At 44.6% G+C, this 22,503-nt stretch overlaps 1 protein-coding gene across 2 annotated transcripts; it reads right to left on the bottom strand.

Moving 5' to 3' along the window:
- Positions 1 to 5,382: 5,382 nt before the first annotated feature.
- LOC116520246 (phospholipase A and acyltransferase 3-like) lies at positions 5,383 to 22,032 on the bottom strand. 2 transcript variants are annotated; one of them, XM_032234407.1, is made up of 5 exons: positions 21,934 to 22,032; positions 16,295 to 16,383; positions 8,981 to 9,083; positions 7,528 to 7,796; positions 5,383 to 5,508 (listed from the first exon to the last, which is right to left on the bottom strand). In XM_032234407.1, exons 2-5 carry the CDS (start codon positions 16,349 to 16,351, stop codon positions 5,407 to 5,409), a joined length of 531 nt encoding a protein of 176 aa, XP_032090298.1. In that variant the 5' UTR covers positions 16,352 to 16,383; positions 21,934 to 22,032; the 3' UTR covers positions 5,383 to 5,406. The 2 variants fall into 2 exon arrangements, with proteins under 2 accessions (XP_032090298.1, XP_032090297.1); XM_032234406.1 differs by lacking the exon at positions 21,934 to 22,032 and adding an exon at positions 19,800 to 20,741.
- Between the last annotated feature and the right edge of the window lie 471 nt (positions 22,033 to 22,503).

Below are 22,503 nucleotides of genomic sequence, written 5' to 3'. Positions count from 1 at the left end.
GTGAGCTCCTGATACTTGCCCCAGCTTCTACCATCCTAGCAGTTCGAAAGCAGGTAATAATGCAAGTAGAAAAATAGGAGCCACTTTTGCTGGGAAGGGAACAGCATTCCGTGCGGCTTTGGCATTGAGTCGTGCCGGCCACATGACCACGGAGACGGCTTCGGACAGCACTGGCTCTTTGGCTTCAAAACAGAGATGAGCACCGCCCCCTAGAGTCTGGAACGGCCAGCACATATATGCAAGGGGAACTTTTACATTTACCTTTACAACGGCTAGGACCAAATCTATAGGGCATGTCTCCCAGGGCTCTCCTAGGGGGAACTCGTTGGCTCCTATTTCTAGTCTCTTTGTTTTGATTTTCCGTAAATCACTTTTCTCAACAAGGTCCTTCAAAAGCTTGTTTCTCACGGGGAGGGGGGCTTTTTCAGACCAGAGAGGATCATGCTGGAAATGTGATCCTGGTTAAGCCAGCTTGGAAGACGCATTGGGCTGAAAGGAACATCAGTCACAGAGGACTAGCTGCTCAATGAACCTGGTTCACACAGCAGAGTTAATCCCCTGTCATCTTCTGAAACCAGAGAATTCGATACTTCCAGAGAAGTGCCTTTTTATCTGCCTTTGATCCTTGGCTGCAGTTCCATCCATCTCTGGATGACACTGACAGTTTCTCTCTTTTTTTACAAGTAAGACACTTTCCCAATTAAAATCAGCCGAAAATGCAGCGAAATTCCCACTGGGTCAAACTCCTTGTCAGTCACTGGGAACAAGATCTGAGCTGTATATTTAAATTATTTCAGGCTGATCGTGGCTAACTGTGTGTTGTGGCCTGCCAATGGCCAGTGGAGCTGGCAGCAGACTCGGACAGTGAGGAGGTTGGGGAGGAACCTGGGCCAGTCCTGGAGTCTGGGGAAGGCTCTGAGGAGGGCTCTGAGTCGGAGGCAGAGAGGGGGACAGAGCCATATGCCAGTTGTCAGCTGCCTTCAGAGTTAGACATCAGTGAGGCAGAGGAACAGCTGGAGCCTGTTCCCAGTGTGCGCATGCACAGAGTTGTCAGTGGGAAGGGATATTTTGCAGTATCCTTCCCCTGGAGTGGGGAGGGAAGGGAGATTTTGCAGTATCCTTCCCCTGGAGTGGGGAGGGAAGGGAGATTTTGCAGTATCCTTCCCCTGGAGTGGGGAGGGAAGGGAGATTTTGCAGTATCCTTACCCTGGAGTGGGGAGGGAGGGGAGATTTTGCAGTATCCTTACCCCGGACAGGGGAGGGAAGGGAGATTTTGCAGTATCCTTCCCCTGGACTGGGAAGGGAAGGGAGATTTTGCAGTAACCTTCCCCTGGACTGGGAAGGGAAGGGAGATTTAGCAGTATCCTTCCCCTGGAATGGGGAGGGAAGGAAGATTTTGCAGTATCCTTCCACTGGAGTAGGGAAGGGAGATTTTGCAGTATCCTTCCCCTGGAGTGGGGAGGGAAGGGAGATTTTGCAGTATCCTTCCCCTGCCACGCCCACCAAGCCACGCCCACAGGACCAGTAGTAAAAAAAATTGAATTCCACCACTGCCTGCGTCTTTTCATCCAACTTCTAGTCGCGCTCTTGCAGAGCAAATGAAAGATGTCGTGGCCCAGATTAAACCCCGGTTCTCTTTTTTTGTTTTCCTTTGCAAAGTGATGGAAAAGTGGCTCCTTCAGACCTTCCAGACTTTAAGCCCTGTGACTAAGAACACACACACACACACACTGTTCATCACTCACGGCTCCTTCAGAAAAACCAACTCAAAGCTTTTATTGGCATGTTGTTTCCTCGTGTGGAGTATAAATCATATATTAAAAAGAGCAATTTGGTGGTTGCATTTTTTTATTAAAAAAATAAATAAAACCCTTCTTTCACCTTACCATGAAAGAGGCAGGTTTATTTTTAATCACTGTTTTTTTTAGCACGGAAATGGGATGTGTCCTTATGCTCTCGAGGGCAGCAGTGCGTTGTTGTTGTTTTTAATCACTGGTTTTTGCCTTGTATTTTCTAGCTATCAATTAAAAAGCGACTGACTCTGAAATGTTGTTGTTTTTTTCCAAGGTTTTACATTGCCCTGCAGGGAACGGTGGAATTGTCTGAAATGCAAAACAGAAAGGTGTGTGTGTGTGTGTGTGTGTGTGTGTGTGTGTGTGTGTGTATTTAATGTGTATATCTGTGTGCATATGGTGTGTGTGCATGTGTGTTGTTGTTAGTTGCAAAGTCGGAGCTCTTGAGGTGGGTGAAGAAAGGAGTGTGCAAAAGTTGCCTTGAAACCCAACATTAGGAAAACTAAGATCATGGCATCTGGCCTTCTCAATTGCTGGCAAATAGATGGGGAAGAAATGGAGAGAGTGACAGATTTTATTCTCCTGGGCTCCAAGATCAGGGCAGATGGGGACTGCAGCCAAGGAATTAAAAGAGGCTTGCTCCTGGGGAGGAAAGCGATGGTAAATCTAGACAGCATCCTAAAAAGCAGAGACATCACCCTGCCAATCAAAAGTGCGTCTAGTCAAGGCTCTGGTTTTCCCAGTTGCCATGGATGGCTGTGAAGGTTGGACCATAAGGAAGGCCGAGCGCCAAAGAATGGAGGCCTTTGAACTCTGGTGCTGGAGAAGAAGACTCCTGCATTGAGTCCCTTGGACTGCAAGGCCATCCAACCGGTCAGTCCTAGAGGAGATCAACACTGGCTGCTCTTTAGAAGGCCAGATCCTGAAGAGGAAACTCAAATGCTTTGGCCACCTGATGAGAAGGAGGAAGGACTCCCTGGAGAAGAGCCTCATGCTGGGAACGATGGAGGGCAAAAGAAGAAGAAGGGGACGGCAGAGAAGGAGGTGGCTGGATGGAGTTCTCGAAGCAGTCGGTCTGAGCTTCAATGGACTCCAGAGGATGGGAGAGGACAGGAAGGCCTGGAGGAACATAGTCCATGGGGTCCCGATGGGTCGGATATGACTTTGCAACTAACAACAGTATGTATGCGTGTGTGTATACAGTATATGTATGTCTGTGTGTTTGTGTATATATAAGGATTCTCACTTCAGCCACACGGGGGGTGGGGAAAAAAAGACCAAGCAAGCTTTATTTATTTACTAAGCTTACATAATTGCATTTAAATTAAATATACATTTATATTTAAATTTATTCAAAATGTGTACATTATTATTAGCCCCATGAGTAGCCGTTCTCCCAAGCTAAATAACTAATAATGGTGGAAAAATCACTCCGGCACTAATTTCACTGGGAGAAACACCCGCCAGGCTTTAGCTCCTCTCATGCATTCGTGGGGGGGTGGGGGGGGGTTGGAATGGTGCTAAAAGTTACGTGAAAACATTGGAAACTGCAGTTAGAGAGAGAGAGCTCACATGGGGGGGGATACTGGAAACCCCTTTCTGAGTGCCGTATCGAGGGGGGGGGGGACTCCATTTGCCGAAGAAGGGAAATTGTAACCCAATGCCTGGTTTTCCAAGCTCTGTTCTGTGAAACACCCCAAAAGGACTTCCATGAAACTTTGGTAGATATATATATATATATATATATATATATATATATATAATCAGTGGTGGGATTCAAATAATTTAACAACCGGTTCTCTGCCCTAATGACCATTTGGGTAGGTGGGGCTCGGTGGTCATGTGACTGGGTGGGCGTGGCCAACTCAAGGTCACTCACATCGATGGGTGCTTGGCCTTAGCTGTTGCAATGTAATAAGGGTTAACCGGAGAGGCAGTTTCTGTAAGCAGGGCAATAAAGATTAGGCTAGAAATAAAACCAGAATGTTTCCTTCCTGTCTTCCTTACAGGATTACGTAAAGTGGGGAAAAAACAAAAGGAGATTTCTTCCAACAACCAATTCTCTGAACTACTTAGCAAGTTACCAACCGGTTCTCCCGAATAGGTGCGAATCGGCTGAATCCCACCACTGATATATATAGAGTATATATATATACAGTATATATATATATCAATTAACAGCTTCCACACCCTGAAAAATGCATTTGTAATATATTTGGAGGATGTTCACCTCTCAAAGGATCTCTACATAGTACAGGTGGTCCCCGACTTAATGACAGGAATTGGACCCAAAATTTCCCATTGCTAAGTGAGACGATCGGTTGAGGGGGTTTTGCCCCGTTTTACGACCTTTCTTGCCAAAGCTGTGAAGCGAATCGCTGCAGCTGTTAAGTTAGTCACACGGTTGTTAAGTGAGTCTGCCTTCCCCCGTTGACTCTGTGTGTCAGGGGGGTTGCAAAACAGGACTCCGTGACAAAGGGGACACTGCAACCGTCGTAAATATGAGTCAGTGGCCAAGCGTCTGAATTTTGATCCCGTGACCACGGGGAATGCTGCAACGGCCGTAAGTGTGAGAAATGGCCATGACCTAAGTCACTTTTTTCAGTGCTGTTGTAACTTCAAATGGTCACTAAGCGAACCGTTGTAAGTCGAGGACTTCTTGTACGATCTACAGCTCTCTTGGCCAGGGCCGACGTCCTGAAGCTTAAAAACCACATCTAGTCCCTCCCAAAGCCTTAATTCTCCAGAATTTGTTGGCTTGTGTTTTTAAAACACAAAGCAGAAGCGTAGTGGAGATCGGTTAATTCGGTGAAAATAAAATACATTGCATTGCACATGGAAATTAAATCAGACTTTAACTGCGCTCTGCCTAATTCGTTGACCTTCAAACCACCACTGCCTCCACCATCTGTCTGAAGCTTAGTCCCAGAATCTGGGGAGGCCAGTTACAAGCTTTAATCTGATCAAAAAGTTGGTTAACTTTTAACTTTTTAACTGGAGGAAGGCAAAATCCATTCACCCGGGATTAAGTGAAGAGTTACTTAGTCAGACCATCTGCAAGCTGGACATAAAAGGCAAAGTTTCCCCTCTCACATCTGTGCTAGCCGTTCCCGACTCTAGGGGGCGCTGCTCATCTCCGTTTCAAAGCCGAAGAGCCAGCGCTGTCCGAAGACGTCTCCGGGGTCATGTGGCTGGCATGACTCAACGCCGAAGGCGCACGGAACACTGTTCCCTTCCCACCAAAGGTGGTTCCTATTTTTCTACTTGCATTTTTTACATGATTTCGAAACTGCTCGGTTGGCAGAAGCTGGGACAAGTCACGGGAGCTCACTCAGTTACACGGCGCTGGGGATTCGAACCGCCGAACTGCCGACCTTTCTGATCGACAAGCTCAGCGTCTTAGCCCCTGAGCCACCGCGGGCTGAATATAGCTGTGGACATTAGGCTCCTTCCTGGGCGTTAAGATGGGATTTGGAGAGATGGCTGCAAATAACTTTTTTTTTTCCTCACGGTGATCGTGTCTCAAATTTTTAGAAACTTAGCACACGCACGCACACACACATGCACAAATGCCCAGGAGACGGAGAGCTCTGAGAAATCTGCTTTTTCCTCATTATTGGTTCTGCTGCTTTTTCCTCCTAACCATGGCGGTGCCCACTCCAACAAACAAGCCAGCCAGGCCCGCGATGGTTGCCCCCACGAAGAAATCTCGGACCTGCAAGGGGGAAAGAAAATATTTGAATCGTCAGAATCATACGGACTATACGGGTCGCATCCCACTTACTATAATAGCTCGTTTAGTGAGTGTTCACAGCAGTGGTGGGTTTCAAAAATTGTTCGAACCTACTCTGTGGGTGTGGCCTCCTTTGTGGGAGTGGCTTGCCGCCCATGTGACCGGATGGGAGTGGCTTGCCACCCATGTGACCGGATATGAAGATGCCGACGACACTTGTCAGAACCACCTTAAATGACCTCACACACAGCACTGGCAGGCATAAGAATAGGATGCAAACTTGTTTTTTTAAAAGGCATCTTTGGTTTGCGTTAAAACTACTTCAACACACGCAATGTTCTGATTGCACCACAAACGCAGTAGTCATCCTTACCTTTCACAGAGGCACTGAGTTTTATAAATATGAGCATGATAGTGTAGAATAATCATATCCAAGGACCAGTGGTGGGTTTCAAAAAAGTTTGGAACCTCTTCTGTAGGTGTGGCCTGCTTTCCGGGTCCACTGGTGGAACCTCTTCTAACCGGTTCGGTAGATTTGACAAACCGGTTCTACCGAATAGGTGCGAACTGGTAGGAACCCACCTCTGGTTTACAGTTATAACGTCACTGAAAAAAGTGACTTATTCGCACTTGAGAAAGTGCACTTTGCCACCATGTATTTTACAGAATACAGAATAATAGAGTTGGAAGGGACATTGGAGGTCTTCTAGTCCAGCCCCCTGCTCAAGCAGAGACTATATTATTCCAGACAAATAGCTGTCCAATATCTTTTAAAAATCTCTAATGACAGAGCGCAAAAATGCCTGGTGGCAAGCTGTTCCACTGATTAATTGTCCTCATTGCAGGGGTGGGTTCCTGCCAGTTCTAAGCTCTTCTATAGAAGAGGTTCCACAAATCTACCGTGTCATTTAGAACTAGTTCCAGCTCCCTCCCCTCGCCCGTCCGCACATCATCAAGATGAAGAGCGAGAGGAGGAATTCTAGGAGTTGAAGTCCACAAGTCTTAAAACTGTCAAGTTTGAACACCCCTGGGGGTTTTTTTCCCTAAAGGGTTAGTGGTGCAAGTGTCTTGTAACTTGACAGCTTTAAGACTTGCGTGCTTCAAATGCCAGAGTTTCTGAGCCAACATTTTGGTTGCTAAGCAAGAGCGTTGTTAAGTGAGTTTCACCACATTTTACAAGTTGGCCACGCCCACCCAGTCACATGGCCGGCAAGCCACACCCACCTGGTCACATGGCCAGCAAGCCTCTCCCACCTGGTCACATGGCCGGCAAGCCACTCCCACAAAGCAGGCCACACCTACAGAAGAGGTTCTAAAAAAATTTGAAACCCACCACTGCCTCACTGTTAGGAAGTTTTTCTTTAGTTCCAGGTTAAACCCCAATTAAGGTCATCAGACAGACAGACCCACTTAGTACTGCATTCTCCCCCCCCCGCCCCCCCGCCACAAATAAGAAGTAACCAGAAACTAAGTCCTAATGCAGTGATGGAGAACCTTTTCGGCACCGAGTGCCAAAAAGAGAGCCCTTCGCTCGTGTGCTCATCTGGGCCGCAACCAGAAAGAGGAGCTGCCCAGAGGACATGCGCTCGCTGAAAAACAAACTTCTGGTTTCCGGTGCGCTCAGGCACACCGGCCACCAAATCTTCCGGTCACTGCTGCGCATGTGCCAATCTGCTGGCGGGCACGCATGCTCACAACCGGGAAAATAGAAGACCAGCTCTTCCTGCCACACACCGAAAGGTGAGCAGATCATCACATGCGCGTGTGTGCCAGAAACCCGGAAGAGGAACATGGCTCCGTGTGCCGTTTTGGCGATAAGTTCGCCATCCCGCCCCTAATGCATCTTTGGGAGCAAAAAGTAATCTAAGACCCCGTCAGGGAAACACTGTCATTAGATGCCTCGTATGGCAAACTCAACAAAGTTAACAGGAGGCATTAAACACACGAGGATTCTCCCAAAGCCCAGTTTTGTCCGGAAAAACTCAAAGGAAAACCCCTTACTTGATCGCTCCTGGCCACGCCGTAGCGAAGTTCGGTGACGAAGTGCTCACAGTTCTCGCTGGTGATTTTGTACTCCAGTTCTTGGCCCACTTTCTCTTCAGCCAGCCTGACAATCTTGTTGACGGGCAGCGGGGTGTATTTGCAATCGTGTTTGTTGTTGACCCGGTATCGGTCGTGGCCCACCACTTCCATGAGCCGCTCCTTCTTCACCAGGGCCTTGTTGGTGAGAGTGGACATCAGGCTGGCACAACCCGCTCCAGCCAGTTCACCTTGAGCGCAAAAAGAAAGAGTAGGAGAGTCATTCATGGAAAGCCAGTAGGGTGGGCTTGTGGACTTCAACTCCCAGAATTCCCCAGCCAGCTTGGCTGGCTGGGGGATTCTGGGAGTTGAAGTCCACAGGCCTTAAAGTTGCCACAGTTGGATAAACCTGTCCAAGATATTAGCTTAGATGTTCCCTGGACATCCTTCTGATAGGTGGACTTAATTCTCAGGAATAAATACACTCTTCGCTACGAATTCTGGGAAAGGAACTCCACATGTTTTAAAGTTGCCAAAGTGAGATACCCTTGAATGTGTTCAAAGGCACCAAGCCAGAAACTGGGAGACGGTGAGTTCTAGCCCCACCTTAGCCAACTGGGGGACTTACGGCCAATCACTGTGACTCTGTGAGTTCTAGTCCCACCTTAAGTATGAAAGCCAGCTGGGTGACTTTGGGCCAATCACCAGGAGACGGTGAGTTCTAGTCCCACCTTAAGTATGAAAGCCAACTGGGTGACTTTGGGCCAATCACCAGGAGACGGTGAGTTCTAGTCCCACCTTAAGTATGAAAGCTGGCTGGATGACACCTGGCCAATCACCAGGAGACAGTGAGTTCTAGTCCTGCCTCAGGCATGAAAACCAATTGGTGTGACTTTGGCCAATCCCCAGGAAACAATAAATTCTAGTTCCACCTTGAGCATGAAAGCCAGCTGGGTGACTTTGGGACAATCACCAGGAGACAGTGAGTTCTAGTCCCACCTTAAGCCATGAAAGCCAGCTAGGTTACTTTGAGCTAGTCCCTCTTAGCCCAACCCACCTCACAAGGTTGTTGTTGCAGGGAAAATAGGAGAGGGAAGGTATGTTGGATATGATTCCCACCTTGAGTTATTTGTAAAAAAAATAAAATAAATAAAGGCCGGATACAACTAAATAAACCTGCATTTTTTTAAAAAAAAAAATGGGTATACTACAAGTCACAGGATGGCTGCTTTTTAACTGCACTGACATACAACAGAAATCACCATTTTTCCGAATGGTTGCTAATCAAATGGTTGTAAATCAAGGACTACCTATATCTTGTGGCCAACATTGCTACATTTCCCAGGGTTAGAATTGTGGTTAAAATGCAGAGGACCCAACCGAGCTGGATGTTTGCCCAGTCATTTGGCCACCCGTCCAAGAGAGCCTTCCTTACTTGGGGGAGCAAGATGGATCACGTAACCATTCCCCACGTAGATCGCCCAATGCTGGTAAGCCAGCCGGAATATTTCTATCAAGTCCCCAAGCTCCAGATCAACCTGTGAATAAAAGAAGATCATCAGGAACGAAGAATCAGGACCACGCCTCAATTTCCAGCGAAGGAGATTCATTGCTTGGGAAACTAACCAAGGAGAGAATCATCCTAGAATGAAGGAGGAAAATTCCTAACGATGAGAACGATTAACCAGTGGAGCCTTCAGAAATTGCTCCACAGTGGTGGGATTCAGCCAGTTCGCACCTATTTGGGAGAACCGGTTGTTAACTTTCCAAGCAATCAGGAGAACCGGTTGTTGGAAGAAATCCCATTTGGGTTTTTCTCCACTTTACAGGGCTAATCCTGTAAGGAAGGCAGGAAGGAAACATTCTGGTGTTGTTTCTAGCCTCATATTTATTGCCCTGCTTAGAGAAACTGCCTCTCTGATTAACCCTTATTAAATTGTAACAGCTAAGTCGAAGCGCCCATCGACGTGAGTGACGTTGAGTTAGCCACGCCCGCCTGGTCACATGACCACTGAGCCCCACCTACCCAGCTGGTCATTAGGGCAGAGAACCGGTTGTTAAATTATTTGAATCCCACCACTGGTGCTCCATCACTGGAGGCTTTTAAGAAATAGGAGCCATTGGTTCAAAAATGATATCATTCTCCTGAAGCAGCGGGGGGTTGGACTAGATGACCTCCAAGGCCATTTCCAACTCTGCCACTGTGACTAGAAAACTAACGTTCAGGACTAAACTGGTGCTAGATAAGTTTTTTTAGTTTTTTTTTAGTTTTATTTGTCAACGGAAATGAAGAAAGGTTGGAGTTAAGACTATTTATGGGAATGCCATGAACTCTAGGCCCGTAATGGCGAAACGATGCACGCAGAGCCCTCTCTGCGGGCATATGTGCCAGCCAGCTGGTCTTCTCGGGGGGTCCAGAGTGCTGGAAAATGGCCTGAAAACAGCCAAAAAAATGGTCAAAACGGCCTGAAAAGCAGCCTAAAAAGCAGCCTGAAAATGCCCCCCAAATGGCCTGAAAACAGCCCAAAAAATGGCCTGAAAATGGCCAAAAATAATGTGAAAAATGGCCTGAAAAGTGTCCTGAAAATGCCCCCAAAAACTGGCTTGAAAAAAGCCCGAACAATGGCCAGAAAATGGCCAAAAAACAGGCATGCATGTGTCATCTAGCTGGTCTTTGGGCTTCCAGCACTCTGCACACCGCTCTAGGCTAATGACTTGCTTGTCGCCGCCTCCCCCACCTCTGCCTCCTTTTCTCCTATACAGACCAAAGAAAACCCACGAATGCAAAGCAGAGAGAAAACCAGCGCTTTAAAAATAATAAACCATCCAGCTAAGGCAAATTTGAGAAAAGGACGGAACATCTATAAGAGCTAGAAAATACACACACAAAAAAAATTCAGTCACCGGATAATCCAGGCTAACGAAAGGGCATTCCAGAACAGCGAACAAATGTTTCTTTTATTTTAAAAAAAGAAAGAAAGCCCTGCTGTTTGGCCACTGATGGAGATTCATTGCAAAACCCATTGTTCCTTAGCATTGCAAATTATTGTTCCGTTGTTTGCGATATTTTCCTTGCCGTTTACACACTTTGCAGATTTTTCCCCCCCTCCCTATAAAACAGAGAACGTGTTCCTATTATCAGCAATTTGTTCTAACCTTCTCTTGAATGGTCTTAAGTGTTCTTAAAGGATTTGTGCAGCCCGAGAGGTGCTTATCTGTAAGAAATGTTTCCCCCCCCCCAGCCGCACAACCTCCGTATGCAACCGGCAATCATTGTGGCTCTTGTTGTGCTTGTTATTACAGATGCTGAATCAATTCCAGAGCTTCTCTCGTGTCCTGGAGGGATCTTTCTCCTTATTGATTAGTTTTTTCCCAGCAATTCATTATTTACAACCAGCTAATCCGAAGGAGCACATCATATTAGTTATACAGAATGAGATTCCCCAATTGCAGCTAAAGGTGAGTGTTTTGAAAATGTTTGAGCAATCAATTATAAATCCGATGCTCGGGGCGTTTTTGTTTAATGAAGGAAAATAATGTCAAAAACTAACCTCAAGGAGATACTTGAACGCATGCATACAAATATTCCTGCTCCACTCCCTAAAATGTTGGGCAATCTGTGTTACAGGTAGTTGTCGACTTACAACGGGTCACTTTAGATCTTGGTGTCCTAGTGGACAACCATTTAAATAGGAGCCAGCCGTGTGCAGCAGCTGCCAAAAAAGCCAACCCAGTTCTAGGCTGCATAAACAGAGGGATAGAATCAAGATCCCGTGAAGGGTTAATACCACTTTATAAGATCTTGGTAAGGCGACACTTGGAATACGGCATCCAGTTTTGGTCACCACGATGTAGAAAAGATGTGGAGACTCTAGAAAGAGTGCAGAGAAGAGCAACAAAGAAGATTAGGAGATTGGAGACTAAAATATTTGAAGAACGGTTGCAGGAACTGGGGATGTCTAGTTTAATGAAAAGAAGGACTAGGGGAGACATGATAGCAGTCTTCCAATATCTCAGGGGCTGCCCCAAAGAAGAGGGAGTCAAGCTATTCTCCAAGGTGCCCGAAGGTAGAACAAGAAGCAATGGGTGGAAACTAATCAAGGAGAGAAGCAACCTAGAACTAAGGAGAAATTTCCTGACAGAACAATTAACCAGTGGAACAACTTGCCTCCAGAAGTTGTGAATGCTCCAACACTGGAAGTCTTTAAGAAGATGTTGGATATCCGTTTGTCTGAAGTGGTGAAAGGGTTACTGTCTGAGCAAGGGGCTGGCCTAGAAGACCTCCAAGGTCCCTTCCAACTCTGCTATTCTATTCTATTCTATTCTATTCTATTCTATTCTATTCTATTGACCATTCAAAGTTACAATGGCATTGAAAAAAGTGACAGGACCATTTTTGTGATCAAAAATTCAGACTCTTGGCAGATGACTCACAGTTACGACGGTTGCAGTGTTGTGAGGGGTCAAGTGATTCTTTTGTGACTTTCCAACAAGCAAGTCAGATTCACGTAACAACCGTGTCACTAACTTAACTACTGCAGTGATTCGCATAACAACTGTGGCAAGAACGGTCATAAAACGGGGCAAAATTCCCTTAATAAATGCCTCACTTGGCAACAGAAGTTTGGGGCTCAATTTTGGTCGTAAGTCAAGGAATGCCTGTACTGCGGGGATGAGTCCAATTGCCGAATTGAAGGCCTTACAGATAGTCCTCGGCTTACAACCATTTATTTAGCAACCGTTCAAAGTTGCAATGGCTCTGAAAAAATGCTTTATGGACCAGTCCTCGCACTTACAACTGCAGCTGCACCCTCCAGGGTCACATGATAAAAATTCAGGCACTTGGCAGCCAGAAATGAATGTACCACAATTTGTGATCATCAACTGTGGCCTTCCCAGCCAGTTTCTGACACACAATGAGGATTGGTGGATTCATTTAACAACTGCACGATTCATATTAACAACTGCAGCGATTCACTTAACAACGCTGGGGAAAAAATGGGTCACAAACCTAGCACAACTCTCTTAACACATGCACCTTGCTTAGCCACAGAAATTCTCGTCCCGATTGTGGTCGTAAGTCGAGGAAATGCCTGTGGTCGTAAGTCGAGGAAACAAACTTTGTTGGATAAAATTTATTGAGATAAGTCCCAATGTTGTTTGTCCAAAAAGCAATTTAACTTTCTTGGGGGTTTTTTTCCCCTTGAAAACATTTTGCTTCTCATCCAAGAAGCTTCTTTGGTTCTTGGATGAGAAGCGAAATGTTTTCAAAGTGGGGGACACACACCCACACCCACAAAAGTCCAGTTTCCTTTTGAAAAGGGGCAACCATGATCTGGATGGTTGAGCAGCTCCATAGTTATTTAGCGAAGGTTATCTTCCATAGTTCAGGGTCCATCAGATAGCCACTCTCTTTGGCAAACATTACATAGTGAAACTGAGAAAAACGATGAAACTTTGATCTCTCAGCCAGCTAATTCACAGGTACACAGAGACACAAACACACAAATACTTCAATAAATGACAGGACAAATCGTGCCCACAAAGCAGGATTTTGAAAGACCCAAAGATCCAGATCTTTTGCTTAATCCTCCAGGGAAAGATTGAAGGCAAAGGAGGTCCAGGAAGAAGAAGGAGGAGGAGGAGGAGGAGGAGGAGGAGGAGGAGGAGGAGGAGGAGGAGGAGGAGGAGGAGGAGGACGACAACAACAACAACAACAACATCATGGCTTCAAAATCGAAGGGACCAGTTTGGACTAAACTCAGCAGCAATTTTCCGTGTGGCTGTTGATCAAAATCGGATGGCCAAAAGGATGGCCAACGTCCGATGACGGATAGGGGAGGGGGAGGAGGGGGAGAAGAGGAAGAAGAAGAAGAAGAAGAAGAAGAAGAAGAAGAAGAAGAAGAAGAAGAAGAAGAAGAAGAAGAAGAAGAAGAAAAAAGGAAGGAGGAGGAGGAGGGGAAGAAGAAGAAGAAAGAAGAAGAAGAAAAGGAAGGAGGAGGAGGGGAAGAAGAAGAAGAAGAAGAAGAAGAAGAAGAAGAAGAAGAAGAAGAAGAAGAAGAAGAAGAAGAAGAGATTCAGATACCCAAGTACCAAATGCAACCTCAAGAAACTGATTCATGCTGCAAAGAGCTGTGCGCAGAGACACACAAACATAGAATCAAGACCAACGTGTTTAATGCCACTTTATAATGCCTTGGGAAGGCCACACTTAGAAGACTGCATTCAGTTTTGATGTAAAAAAAGATGTGGAGACTCTGGAAAGAGTGCAGAGAAGAGCAGCAAAGAGGATCAGGAGACTGGAGGCTAAAACATAGGAAGAACGGTTGCAGGAACTGGGGATGTCTAGTTTAATGAAAAGAAGGACCAGGGGAGACACGATAGCAGTCTTCCAATATCTCAGGGGCTGCCCCAAAGAAGAGGGAGTCAAGCTATTCTCCAAGGCATCTGAGGGCAGGACAAGAAGCAATGGGTGGAAACTAATCAAGGAGAGAAGCAACTTAGAACTGAGGAGGAATTTCCTGACAGTGAGAACAATTAACCAGTGGAACAACTTGCCTCCAGAAGTTGTGAATGTTCCAACACTGGAAGTTTTTTAAATGATGTTGGATAACCATTTGTCTGAAGTGGTGTAGGGTTTCCTGCCTAAGCAGGGGGTTGGACTAGAAGACCTCCAAGACCCCCTTCCAACGCTGTTATTCTATTCTTGCTTCTAGTTCTCTCTTACTGCAATTTCCTTGCCTGCAAAGGGCCCTGAATCTGTGGGAAGAAGTGGCTGCATTCACACAACACCTTTCGTTTGGTTTCTAAAGTCTTGCCATTTTGGGGGTTAGGCATTACACTGAGTGGTAGTAAGTTAATCCATGTTGCTTGACCAGATCTAACCCATTTACCCAAGTCTTTACTTCAAACAAATCTAACTAACCCATCTAACCAAAACCTATGTTGTGTGAATGCTGTCTTGATTCAACTCGCTTTGTATGAGCTCAACTGTTCCTTCTTCACTTCCCCTACCTACAACATAACACAATCAACAAAGGTAATTTTCTAGACTGCCAACGAAGCAAAATACAGAATCTTATTCCACATTTCCAGCAAAGCAAAAACACAGATGTTTATGACACCTGCCCAAAACCTCACGGGGACACACTGGCATACAAGACAAAAATCCCTAGGAACTATATTTTCAAATTATGTTCATATGATCCCAAACATTGCTTTCCCCGCAGCTTCCTGAAAATGCAATTTTAAACGATTAGAACACAGAAAATAGTTACCAGTACCTTTTCAATTTTTTTAAAAAAAACTAAGCTACCCAAATTTATATCCACTGTAGTATCAGACAACTTTAAGTTTCATAAATGAAGGAACTCGCTGGGTAAAAAGTTACTTTTTAAAATCATAATTGATTATTTGACTGAGAAACCGAAAGTTAAAATTCTCCCAGGCAAAATGGAATGTTTGGGTGTAACCGCTCTAAGTCGGCAAACCCTGCTTGCAAAAGTATTTGTGCAATTTCTTTTTTTCTCATGAAACTTTTATTTTATTCCCAAAGTTAAAAGACAAACTTCAAAAGAAAACAAGAGCTGAGCAAAGAGAAAAGCTGACAAGGGGGGGAAAAAACCGCATTAAAAAGGCATTTTTTTAAAAAGCATACATGTCCCCCCCCTGGTTGAATGTGGATAAATATATTTCAACAAAAGTAGTTTCACACAAACACACACCGTGCAAAGCAAGTCCACAATTTATGAACGTTTCCACAATTTTAACGCCACCCTCTCTCTCTCTCCTGCTCACTTACCTCGTCCATGCTGGAGATCTGTCACCGCTCGTATCTGTGTGCTTTGACTTTTTCACCAACACTGGACACACAGACGCACAAAACCTCACACAAATACTGTCCCTTTGGAAGCTGCCTGAACAGACCTAACAGTCTGGAATGAACAGGATGGAAAGTGGAAGTGGGAGAACTGAGTCCGCTCTGATGAGCATCACGTGGAAAAAATTATGCCGTCCAATGAAGGAAGGACCTCTGGCCAGTGAGCCACCGCCAATTGCGTGGCAGTGACCTCAAGAGAAATGTTCGTGCCATGAGTGTGGGGGTATCAAATATCAGCTCCCAGAGCAACAATGCTCAGCCGCGTCCTCCCATTAACCAGGAAACGCAATCAAGATTCCTTTCCTCCTGTTAGCCCTTGGATTAGAAGTTTTAGCCTGCCCCAAAAAATAAAAAGCCAGCCAGTTTCTATTTGGCTTATACATATAGTCCTCGGCTTACGGCCACAATTGGAAGTAGGATTTCCATTGCTCAGCCAAGCAATGGTTAAGGGATTCACACCCGATTCGATGGGCTTTGGACATGCTTGTTAAGTGAATCGCTGGGGCGAATCGACTCGTGCAGTCGTTAAGGGAATCCCATGGTTGTGGCGTGTGTTAATTGTGGCCGTCGGACAAGCAAAGTCAATTCGCTTCAACAATTGTGCCACTAACTTAACAACTGCAGTGATTGACTTAACAACCGCGGCAAGGAAGGAGGTAAAAATGGGACAAAGCTCACTTGGCAAACGTCTCACTTAGCAACAGAAATGTTGGACTCAATTGTGGTCATAAGTCAGGGGTCGCCTGTACAGTTACAGACCAGCATAATGAAATAATGTGGACCCCTTTGGTTGCAAATGGCTCTAAAAAGGATGCAGTTCGGTAGCTTACACGTTCTTTCTGGACGCATTTATTCAATTTTATAACTTACCAGACTGAAAAGCTTTGCTTTGATGGTTTTAGGAATCGCATTTTTCTTGTGCTCCATGTCACCATGTGTTGCTACTGTGCGCACACAACCTGAAACATCAAACCAACATGTCAGTCCTCCTGACAAGCCAGGAAGACACGCATCCGTTTGAACACGTATCCCGTTCGAGCCCCGCTATCCAGTTTTAAAGCTTTGTTTCAGAATAGTTTCCAGAATCCTAAAAACAAAGGAGACAAAACAGCGATCGCAAAAGACACAGTTTGAAAGGTATAAACGAAAAGTAAAATATTTCCCAGGATCCTAAGCACTTGTTCTGAGCGAGGCTTCCCAAGAGCACGAAGCAAACTCCCGACAAAAAAACCATTTCATTAATTGACGATGAATTCTGCTCCTTCACATCTAGCAAAGTCTTTCAAGGGAGGATTTACGGTCACAGACCTTATCTGGCTTGGAGAGCTGCCAGGCCGATCTCTGCAAAACTTGGCCAGGAGCCTCGGAGGGTCATGAACCAATGAAGCGAACTAATGGCCTCCTGCAAACTCCACTCCCCTTTCGCTCCTCTTTTATTTCTTCTGGGAGGGGCCATTCATCGTCCACCTGTGGCCTTACTCCCAAGTCGACCCTTGTTCTTTAGCTGTTCCCTTCGTCTGGCAACATTGCGCATGGGCACACTGGGAACAGGCTCCAGCTGTTCTTCTGCCTCACTGATGCCTGACTCCGAAGGCAGCTGATAACTGTCAGACGGCCCTGGCCCCCTCTCTGCCTCCGACACAGAGCCCTCCTCAGAGCCTTCCCCAGACTCCAGGACTGGCCCAGGTTCCTCCCCAACCCTCCTCACTGTCCGAATCTCCTACCAGATCCGCTGGTGAGCCAAAACAGCACTTTTGGGTCAAAGGCAACAAACCATGATTTGATTATTGTGGGCCACCCAGAGTTATGGAAAGTTAGGCAAGCATACGAGTTTAGCAAATTGTTATTTATTATAATTCTCCAGGCAAGTAAAAGAAGCTACCTGTTAGCAAACCTTTTGTAACAGAGGTTTTTTTTCAAATGTTTTCAGTTCTGTATTCAAAACACCCCCACCAAAGAGCTCAAAGCAAACAGAAACCTAACCATAACAATATTTAAACACTGGCTGCAGAATAAAAATAACTAAAAAAAAAACAAAAAAAACAGGAAGACGGCTAGATTAAAAGAAAAAAAAAAACGTCCCACAGCCGAAAAGGAAGACAAATGAAAACTGTGCTGAATCTGCCAGTATCTCTTCTTTTTAAACAAAACAACCAATAAACAGTTAAAAAAAAAAAAGCAAAAGCAAAAATGCTTCTGTTGGCCTGCGGCTGTTAGCTGGAATTTAAGGCTTCATTATTAGCATTTAAAAAGATAAATACGATATTAGTATTTTTAATATGGCTTGCCTAATCAAAAAAAATATATCTTTTTCCCCCCTTAGCCAAGGGCATTTTTTTTTCTTTTTGTATGCAAGAACTTATCTTTTCTAAGGGAATAAACAATCGGGAGCCTATTCTGAAAGCCTCTGAATACACTCTCAAGTTTTAAGACAGATAACAAATTCAGCTGGAGAATAATCACATAATTCATAAATTTGCCCCTTGGGGAATATGATCCAGAATCCCTGTTTTCTCTCCGTTCCCAATGCCTTTTATTAATGGACCAATTACTTTCTGTCCTACCACATATAACCAATACAGGCAGTCTCAACTACAACAGTTCATTTAGTAACCATTCAAACTTGCAACAGCGTTGAAAAAAAGGGACTTAAGATGGTTTTTCACATTTACGACTGTTGCACCACTCCTTAGGTGAAGTGATCAAGATTTAGAGGCTTGGGCAACTGAGTCATATTTACGACGGCCGCAGTGCCCCTCGGGCATGTGATCTTCTTTTGCGACCTTCCGACCAGAATAGAATAGAATAACAGAGTTGGAAGGGACCTTGGAGGTCTTCTAGTCCGACCCCCCTGCCTAGGCAGGAAACCTTACAACACTTCAGGCAAATGGTTATCCCATCTCTTCTTAAAGACTTCCAGTCTTGGAGCGCCCACAACTTCTGGTGGCAAGATGTTCCCCTGGTTTAATTGTTAGCAAAGTCAATGGGGAAGCCAGGCTCAATTCACAACCGCATCACTAACCATTGCAGTGATTCGCTTAACAACTGGGCAAGAAAATTCGTAAAACGGGGCAAAACTCACTTAGCAAATTTCTCACTTAGCAGCATAAATTCTGGTCTCAATTGGGGTTGTAAATATGGTCCACTTATTTCTATACCCTATTTTTTTTAAAAAAAACAACAACCCTCAACCCTCCCCCTTAATAAATGCTTATTGAATTAATTCGGGTGGGCCAAGAAGCCCCTTTGCAAATATATAATACCCTCAAAACGATGCTATAGGGCACTGCACACCAAGACAACTAGACACAAGGACGGTTTTTCCCCCCCGAAAGCCATCACTCTGCTAAACAACTAATTCCCTCACCGCTGTCAAATAATTTACTAAGACTGTATTGCTATTACCCTTCTCATCATTCCTATCACCCATCTCCTCCCACTTATGACTGCAGGACTATAAACTTCATTGTTTGTATCCTTACGATTTATACTGATATTGATTGTTTCCTGATTGCCTATTTGTACCCTGTGACTTTCATTAAGTGCTGTGCCTTACGATTCTTGACAAATGTACCTTGTCTTTCGATGTACCCTGAGACCATCTGCACCAAAGACAAATTCTTTATGTGTCCAATCACACTTGGCCAATAAAGAATTCTATTCTATTCTGTTCTATTCTATTCTATTTTCTATTATTTTCTTTAATACTCTATATTCTATTCTGTTCTGTTCTATTTTTTTCTATTTTCTATATTCTATTTTTTTCTATTTTCTATTATACTCTATATTTTATTCTATTCTATTCTTTTTCTATTTTCTATTCTTTTCTATATTTTGTTCTATTTTCTATTTTTTTTATATTCTCTTCTATTTTCTATTATATTCTATTTTCTATTCTGTTCCATTTTCTATTATTTTTTATATTCTATTCTATTTTCTATTATTTTCTGGTCTATTCTATATTCTATTCTATTTTTTTCCTATTTTCTATATTCTATTCCATTCTGTTTTCTATTATTTTCTAGTCTATTCTATTCTATTTTTCCTATTTTCTATATTCTTTCTATTCTATTTTCTATTATTTTCTAGTCTATTCTATATTCTATTTTTTCTATTTCCTATATTCTATTCCATTCTGTTTTCTATTATTTTCTATATTCTATTCTATTTTCTATTATTTTCTAGTCTATTCTATATTCTATTTCTTTTCCTGTTTTCTATTATTTTCTCTATTCTATTCGTCTGCCTCAAATGCAGGGTGATGTTCTTATCCACTCCGCAGTTTACCCCAATCTCAATGGGGCAGTGGGGGGGGGGCTGAATTGGCAGGTAGCACAGGTGTGCTCGCTTGCACAAGTCATCCAGAGCTCCGTACCTTTGGAAAGCAAAGCCTGATTGTGCAATTTTTTGCTTTTTTTCAACACCGCCGTGCTGCTCGTCTTGACTACCCCAGAAGCTGCCTTGGCAGGCATCCCTGGCTGGTCTCCCTTGGCGTTGACATGAGGCGCGTGGAGGAGGCCACACCGCGCTGCTCTCATCGCGGTGTTGGGAGGTCTCAGTAGCTGCTTCTCAGGAACACTCAAACTTTGGGGTCCATGTCCCCCAGAAACTTGGGCTGGGCCCATCAAGGACTTGCTGTTCTTTTGCTTGGCGTTGCCTTCCGGGCAAGCCGCCGCTTTCGTTTCGTTCTCCTCCGTCCAACATAGCTTCTTCCCGACTAATTTGGGGTGCTGCGTGGGCTTGCCAGCGTCCTTCTTCAAGGGGGGCTCTTTGGGAGCGGGGGGCGACCTGCCTTGGGGGCCTTTGGCGGAGGGCTTGGGTTCTTTCGAGCCTTCCAGGACCGGTGGCTTATTTACGGCCTGTTTCTTGCCTGTTGGCAGCCTGAGGTGGACGGAAGTTGACGCCTTCATGGTGCCCCCCTGGGCGGGCAGGGTCTTGGGTGGGTGGGCAACGTTCTGGCAGGATCCGCGATCACAGAACCAAACAAAGAAGTCAGACATAGCACGAGCCAGGATGGGTCTCCTGTCCCCTAGCCTGCCAGCTGCTGAGGGCCCTGAATAGATTATGACAGGGGCCATCTCCTGGCAACGGGGTCTTATGACCCCCCACACACTGTCCCTCCCTTTGGCTTGGCATCCCTGGATTGGAGCAGGGTAGCTGCCCCCACCCCACCCCAAGCCTTTTAAAAGAGGTCCAGGGAAGGAGGGCTGCTTTGACCTCTGTCCTTAGTTGCTATGTGGTGGACAGAAATTAAACCAGTGAAGTCAAGAGCTGCTGGAAATAATGAATAGGATAGGATAGGATAGGATAGGATAGGATAAATAGGATAGGATATAGGATATAATAGAAAAGAATAGAAAATAGAAAAGAATATAGAATTAGAAAAGAAAAGAATATAGAATTAGAATAGAAAAGAATATAGAATTAGAATAGAATAGAATATAGAAAAGAATAGAAAATAGAAAAGAATATAGAATTAGAATAGAAAAGAATATAGAATTAGAATAGAAAAGAATATAGAATTAGAATAGAAAAGAAAATAACATAGAATTAGAATAGAAAAGAATATAGAATTAGAATAGAAAATAGAAAAGAATATAGAATTAGAATGGAAAAGAAAAGAATATAGAATTAGAATAGAATAGAATATAGAAAAGAGTAGAAAATAGAAAAGAATATAGAATTCGAATAGAAAAGAATATAGAATTAAAATAGAAAAGAATATAGAATTTGAATAGAAAAGAATAGAATATAGAAAATAATAGAAAATAATAGAACATAGCATATAATAGAAAATAGAAAAAATAGAATAGAGTAAAATAAAGTAGAATAGAGTAGAATAGAGAATAAAAAATTAGAATTAGAATTAGAATAGAATAGAATAGAAAAGTATCATAGGACTAGAAGGGACCTTGGAGGTCTTCTAGTCCAGCCTCCTGCCTAAAGTATGAGACCTCTAGCGATCTGGATAAATACTGTTTTAAAAAAAAAGTAAAATAACAACACACACAAAAAATAAAAGCAGCACCCAGAAACAACAACAACAAATACACTTGGAGGAATCGAAAATGATTAACCACCCTACAGACACACACACACACACACACACACACATAAACACAAACACAAACACAAACACGCAAACACACAGTAAGAGGATGCCAAACGCCGACTACAAGTGAAGCTAAAATTCAGCCACCAAGGCCTGTTGCATGCTGGGGGGTTTCCCCCCCCCTTTCTTTTTGTCACTTAGAGACGGGGGGGGCGGGGGAAACCACAGAGGTCTTATTTTAGAACTTTGATGACTAGTAGAGAATCAAATGCTGGGGGGGAAAAAAGGGGGGCTTGCTTTGCTTTCTCCCCCCCCCCCCCCGTCCCCTTCAAAATAAATCGCCACGTTTGCTCTGCTGCCTCTCCAGAAGAACTGAGAAAGCAGAACAGGGAATTGCACTGAATTAGTCACCTTATTCGGCACAGAACCCCATAAATAATAATAAAAGGAGGCAAACCTTTTCTCCGGCTGAAGCCAACCAGCAAGTTCAGCTGGGATTTTGACACATCAGCTGATTAAAGCTTGCAGGGGAGGGACCCGTCAAAGGCGGATTCGCTCCTCCCTCTGCAAGCCATTTTTTCCCCCCAGCTTCTAAAAGCAACTCGGAGTTCCGGGGTGGCGTTGCTGCCCCCTCCTGGAGAAACATTGCTCCACATCTGGTTAACCTCTGCGTGGCAACGCAGTATTTATAGGCTTGGGAAGGGACCCTGGAGGTCTTCTAGTCCAACCCTGCTTATGGCAGCAGAGTCTATACAAGTGGTGATGGCTAGCCTTTATGTTTGTTGGGTGGCAAAAATGCGAGCAGGTGCATGCCCGGCACCCATAATACAAAGTGCGCCCCCTCCCACATGCGCTCCTACACACACACACACACACACACACACACACACACACACACACACACCGCACTGCTCGCCCCCCAAGCTGAGCTTGGCTATTTTCACAGCGCCAGCCAGCTACCAAGTGGAACCATGACCCAAGGAAGTATGGAAGAAATTGCACCAGGCACTCTGTTTACATCAGGCAA

This window comes from Thamnophis elegans, chromosome 17, assembly GCF_009769535.1.
Source record: "Thamnophis elegans isolate rThaEle1 chromosome 17, rThaEle1.pri, whole genome shotgun sequence".
In the NCBI taxonomy this organism is placed as follows: Eukaryota; Metazoa; Chordata; class Lepidosauria; order Squamata; family Colubridae; genus Thamnophis; species Thamnophis elegans.
This window is presented reverse-complemented; position numbering and strand designations above follow the sequence as displayed.